The sequence below is a fragment of the Notolepis coatsorum genome (assembly GCF_963971535.1).
Source record: "Notolepis coatsorum genome assembly, chromosome: 7".
In the NCBI taxonomy this organism is placed as follows: Eukaryota; Metazoa; Chordata; class Actinopteri; order Aulopiformes; family Paralepididae; genus Notolepis; species Notolepis coatsorum.
The window spans coordinates 33,508,184-33,514,652 of record NC_140171.1 but is presented as its reverse complement, the minus strand read 5'-3'; the positions used below and the strand labels follow the sequence as shown (position 1 = coordinate 33,514,652).

The window sequence follows — 6,469 nt, the reverse complement described above, 5'->3', positions numbered from 1 at the left end:
AGATCTCAGGCAAAACCCACTTTGAAAACCTTGTGTGAAAATGTGTCACCTGTGATTGATTGAGCCTGCTTGAGCGTTCCTGTTCTATTTTTATTATTATATTATATTGTACTTTTATTTGAATTGAGTTGACATATTCCATTTGATTTTATTCTACCTTAAAGGGGAACTATTTTACTATTTCTTTCACTATTTGGGCACTTTTACACAATTCCTGTGAGTTTATGGAACACCTCTGTAATTTTTTATTTTTTTTAATTCATTGTTTTGTATTTCTAATCAAGTCCTCAAAAACAGCATTTTTCTACCTCAAGATCCTAAGCCGTTTTGAGGCTGGGCTCCAACCACAATGGTAAGTTACTGACTCGCCTGAACATTATCATGCAGCGGTGTCTTTCTGACATCACAAATCATCACATTTTCAGATGACTCAGTTCAGTGAGGGTGAATATTGTGAGAGGAGAATTGGAAGAATGCGCCAATATGATAATTAGAGACATAGATCATATTAATATAAGTCCACATAGCTAGGAAACAATGCTAAACACTGAAAAAGGCCATTTATAAGATAGTTCCCCTTTAATTGTCTGTTGATTAACGACCAAAACAAATTCCTTGTACTGTATGTGTGCAAACTACTTGGCAATACAGACCGGTCTGATTCTGATTCTAAAGACAAAATTAAACAGACTCTGTGATAACCCCTAAAGAAATTATGTTTAAATAGTTTCCCCATCTTATAAAAAGAAAATACATAAGATGTAACCGAACAAGGCAAACAAACGTTGCATCTACACAAGGGTGCACACAGCTGGAGAAACAAACAAACAAACAAACAAACAAACATACCGTAACCAGATACTGTCCAGGGCGACTGTACTTGTAACCCACAGTGGGAGTATTTGTGAGAAGAGGAGTGGATCCGTCTCCAAAGTGCCACAGGTATTCCACAGAGTTGGAGTTGTAGTTGGACCTGGGCACGACCGAGGCCATCAGCACCACTGTCTTATTGATGAAGGTGTCCCGGGGCGCTGCGTCCAGCTCAGCTGCCGTCAGAACGTTCTGGACCAGGATGTTCTTGGTCAGGTTCTGTCCCTGCAGGGTGTTGAGGGCCCTCAGAAAGATGGAGAGTGTCCCGGCCACCTCGGGTTTGTAGGACACCTATAGTGTGGGATGATATATTGACATGTGAAAATGTGTACCTGTGAACAGCCTGTATGCTATTGGAGGTTGATCCCTTGAGATGATGCACCATATAAGTCTGTTTTGAACTTATAATTGGTTGACATCCCATGTATTTGCAGTTGTAAAGTTTATTCAAATCACTTGGTAATGTGAATGAGGTTTGAATAATCTTTTTATATAGACATTTTCAGTAGAATTATAGTTGCTAGGGGAACAGCTATTGTATTCATAGTATTCTGATGGCGTTTTTTGCCAAACAATATGACGTGGCGCCACAGCTCATTGGCCACGGTTGTCATTCAATGATTATCACCTGCTATTTGATTACAAACACCTGTGGTTTGCGACCAAGATGTTTGCGATGATCGAATACGATCAATTAGCAAACAAACCAACTTGGGCCCAATTTAGAATGTTTATGTAAAAAGAAAAAAAAATAAGGTCTATATAAAAAAAACATAAAAACTTAAACGGGAGACGTGAGACTTTCCGTTGTCGGTTATATATAGCAGGGATCTAACCTCTTTGCCTATGAGAATTGGCTTCTCGGGGTGGTGGTGGACATCGAATGTCCACAGGAAGGTGACAGGTTTGCCTGTCTGGATGTTGGCCACAAAGGTCTTCTTCACGCCCACAGGAATGGCTGTGTCGCAGCAGTCCAGGATGGTCAGGCCGCGCACGGGCTCCATGACCTCCACCTGGAGGGTGCGGCTCTTATAGCTCACCTGGATTCACACATTGGAACAAATTAATGAACGGATGCATGAATGAATGAATGAATGGCTGCACTATTGCACTTTTCCACTGTAGTACTAGACATTGGTGTAGTGTAGCTATTGTTGAAAGCGGCGGATCACACCTACAGTTACTGTCTAGCTATTGGACCTACATTTGGTTGCACCCCTTTCCACTAACGTTACACCCCTGGGCTGCAGCCTCTCTTCACTGAACTCCACTATACCCAGCGGCCAGCACACCATTAAGTATGCAACCAAAATGATCCAGGACCCCCTCCATCTAGCTCACCACCTTCTGGGAGGTACTATAGATCCTTTCCCCAAGCGATCCAGGAACTGAATTCTACCCCCCAAGCCCAACCACACACCCTCTGGACTACTATTCATTCATTATCCTCCCTTTATGCACTGTTCAGGTACTGTAATGTCACTCTCAAGAAACTCTCATCTCTAGATAGGAACCTGAGTTACTTTGTGGAGCATATGAAATTAATATCAAATGAGTGGTGGGGACAATTGTATGTAATCAGAAGTGGTAGTGACACATATATATCTATCACAGTGTATATTTAATATTATATCTCCTGTGGTAGTGACACATATCTATCACAGTGTATATTTAATATTATATCTCCTGTGGACTTTACCTGGTTGTGACACATATATATCTATCACAGTATATATTTAATATTATATCTCCTGTGGACTTTACCTGGTTGTGACACATATATATCTATCACAGTTTATATTTAATATTATATCTCCTGTGGACTTTACCTGGTTGTGACACATATATATCTATCACAGTATATATTTAATATTATATCTCCTGTGGACTTTACCTGGTTGTGGGCAGTGAGGTTGACCATGTAGGTCTCCACCCTGGTGAACCGGTGTACAAAGGTCTGGTTGACCTGAGGGAAAGTGGTGGCATCTCCACTGATGCTCAGGACGAGGCTAATATCCGAACCTGACGCCACAGAAATGGTGAACTCCACCTCCTCTCCGACCGCGGCAATATTTTTACTCGCCTTCAGCTCCAGTCCCAGGATCTTCTCCTGAACAAAGAACTCTCTGGAGACCGCTTGTCCACTTACATCATTGGTGGCATTCAGAGTGATGGTGGTTGGTTTCGGCTGAGAGAAGATCAGAGAGGTTTTCCTTCCCGTTTCGGTTCTGCCCGGCAACAGCCAGGTCCACGTCAAATCGGTTCCTGTCCGCACCTCTCCCTGAAGTGAGATGTTGACCCCGGTTGCTACAAAGTTCTGCTCTGTCACATTGCTAGCAGTGAATGTCACCCCACAAACGACCTCTTGAACCCTGACAAACTCTGACACACTCTCTGAGCCGACCTCATTGGACACTTCCACACTGACCAGCTTGTGTCCAGGGCTGGTGAAGGTGTGTCTCACCCAGGGCCCGTTCCATGGCATAGAGACCTCATCAACGGACCAGCGGTACTGCAGGTCAGAGCCTTCCACAGCCAGCACCGTCAGGTTAGTGGATGCATTCACCGCAACCGGGTTGGCACTGACTTGCAAGTACAGCCCCCCGACTGGGTCCAGAAACTGAATGGTTCTGTTGACGGACAGGTGACCAAGGAGGTTGGCAGCTTGGAGGAAGATGTCACAGGGACCGGGGCTGGAGAAGTTGACCTCCGCGGTCTTCCCACTCAGGTTGAAGGCTGAGCTGGGAGGATCCAGCTCCCTGACAAGGTTCCAGGAAAATGACATGTTGGTTCCTTCTCTCAGCGCAGCCTGGAGGTGGAGAACACGGTTGGTGGCAAAGCAACATCCCTCCAATCCGACGCTTCCGCCTCCCGCTACGTCCTCCTCCGCTAGGATTTGCAGCCCCTCGAGTTCCCGTTGTACGAAGAGGGAGACGCTCGCGTTTACTTTTCCCACGTCATTTCTCGCCGTCACAATGATGTTGAAGGCTCCCACGGAGCGGAACGTATAGAACATGGTGTGGATCCCGGGGATGTAGGTGCAGTGGTCACATAGAATCCAGGAGTACTGGACGCCGTCGCCCTCATCTTTATGGGCCTCGAAGTGGACAGAGGCATTGAGAGGGACGTTCACCAGGCTTGCGTTGACTGTTAACCCACGGATAGGTGTCACCACAGCTACAGCTAACACAGTGCGGTTCCTGCTCACTGTGTTGGCTGCCGTCAGCGTGACGTTGTGGGTTCCTGACATGTTGTAGCTGTGGGTGACGTTCTGACCGGTGAAGACCGTCCCGTCTCCAAAGTCCCAGGTGTAAATGACATCAGAGGCCAGAGAAAACGTGGTGAAGAGGTATGGTTCCCTAAGGGTCAGATTATTGGACCTGGTGCCGTTATGTTGAATCAGAAGCAGGCCTACGGGCCGCTGAACTTCAATTGGGACACTGGCGTTGCTAGCGGAGATGTTATTTGAGACGACGACCGTCACCACGTACTGACCCGGGTTCTCATAGGTAAACGCCATTTCCTCAGAGCCATCGGCCAACGCGGAGGCTTCCTCCAGGCCAAAGTGCCACTGGTAGTTGTAGTTAAACTCTGGCTCAGCCTTGACCTGGAAGCGTATTTCCTCCCCCAGTCGGAAGTGAGTCTTATCCAGAGTGAGGCTGACGTTAGCGACAGCTGGCTGCACACACACCCAGTTGAAGAAGTTGGCCTTGGTGTTCTTGTTGGTCCCACTGGAGAGCAGGAGGGTGAGGTGGTAGTTCCCACTGGCCACGTAGGTGTGCATCATCCCGGGGTTGCCAGTGTGCGTCTCATTGGGGCTCCCGTCCCCAAAGCTCCATTCGTATAGGTGAGACGAGGCGTTACCAGACACCCAGGCCTGGAAGGGAACCGGGCTTCGCTCCTGGACACATCCAGAGGGTTCCAACTTCACTACCTGGAAGACAAACACCTCGACAGGCACGGGGGTCCAACCAGTGCCAAAAGCATTGCTGGCAGTCACGTTCACCGTGTAGTTGCCATCTTTAATGTAGGTGTGTGACACGCGGGGCTCAGTCGTGGTGTAGTTGGTCCCGTCGCCCATTGAGAATGTCCAAGTGATGTTGTTGCCCGACGCCAGGTGCGCCCACACTACGGTGGGAGTGTGGAGTTCTGTCGGGGAGGAGCTCTCCGCCGTCAGATCCTCGATCTCCTCGTACACCAGCATCTCGTGGCAGGCCTCCGTCGAGCTGATGGTGTTGTTCACCGACACGCACACGTTGAAGACTCCACTTTGTGTGTACGTGTGCGGCACGCGTCTCTCGCGGCCCTGCAGCGGGGCGGAGCCATCTCCAAAGTGCCAAATGTAGTGGATGCCATAGGCCGAGGGCAACGCGTGGGCCTCGAACGCGGTCGATTTGCCGGCCAAGAGGAGGGGCGGATCGGTCTCTATGTCAATGTGGTTGAGGATGCTGTAGACGTGCATCACGATGGCCTGGCTCATGTTCCTATAGCGGTTGGACACCGACACCAGCACCGTGTATACACCTGTAGGGGAATGGAGAGAATAGGAGGATGAAGAGGAAGAACAGAAAAGAAGTAGGGTGAAAAAGAGGAGGACTACGTCGTAAATCCGCATTTCATTGTACCCTGCATTTCATTGTATACTTGTATGCCGTGACAAATAAAACTCTTGACTTGACTTGACTTGACTAAATCCTCAATTTCTCCACTTGTAAAGCTGCTGTAAACTCCAATCCTAGTTTTATTTTATATTAGACTGAGGTATTTGTTATTTCATTATTCAAGAAGAACGTATTTTTTAATTGACAAGAAAGTCAACTTCTTCTTCTGGTGAGATTTGAATATAAATATTCACAGGGATACATAAATATATATTCATATTCACTGTATTTCTCTAGCAAATTGTTTCCCACTTCAACTTTGCACACTAGGCCATCCTTGTTGGGGGAATTTCTCATTGAAGTGCCCTTCTGAGGATTATGGTTGTTTATATTCATGAGGGTTAAGCCTGAGGGTGTTGTTCCATTGTGGGCTGGTGAAGCCCATTGAGACACGTAGGGCTATACAAATTAACTTGTTACTGCTAAGTGCGTCTGTGTGATGGGGGAACTCACCTGGCTGTGGGTAGACATAGGTGATATTGTGGGTCAGGACCACCTGGGTGGGGGAGCAGTGGAAGGAGGAGGGGTAGGGAGGCATGAACTCAAACTCCTTATAACCTCCATCGCCAAAAGACCACCTGGAGCAACCACATAATTATGGAACATCAATAAATAAATGGTGGTTGGAGCAAATGGCACTAAGCTGAATGTATGTACTGATAAAAACACATACACACACACACACACACACACACACACACGCACGCACGCACGCACGCACGCACGCACGCACACACACACACACACACACACACACACACACACACACACACACACACACACACACACACACACACACACACACACACACACACACACACACACACACACACACACACACACACACACACACACACACACACACACACAAGAGTTCTCTGTCACGCTCTGCTCCACATTTCCTGTCTTCCTTTTGCTTGATTAGCTTACATTGTAGG

General features: G+C 47.3%; 1 protein-coding gene across 1 annotated transcript in view; it reads right to left on the bottom strand.

The window, feature by feature from the left end:
- The window catches only part of pkd1a (polycystic kidney disease 1a), a 228,555-nt gene that overhangs the window by 95,878 nt on the left and 126,208 nt on the right, over positions 1–6,469 (bottom strand). The window contains 4 exon segments of the mRNA XM_084318240.1: positions 850–1,161; positions 1,707–1,910; positions 2,765–5,394; positions 5,985–6,109. Coding sequence (XP_084174366.1) covers positions 850–1,161; positions 1,707–1,910; positions 2,765–5,394; positions 5,985–6,109 — 3,271 coding nt within the window.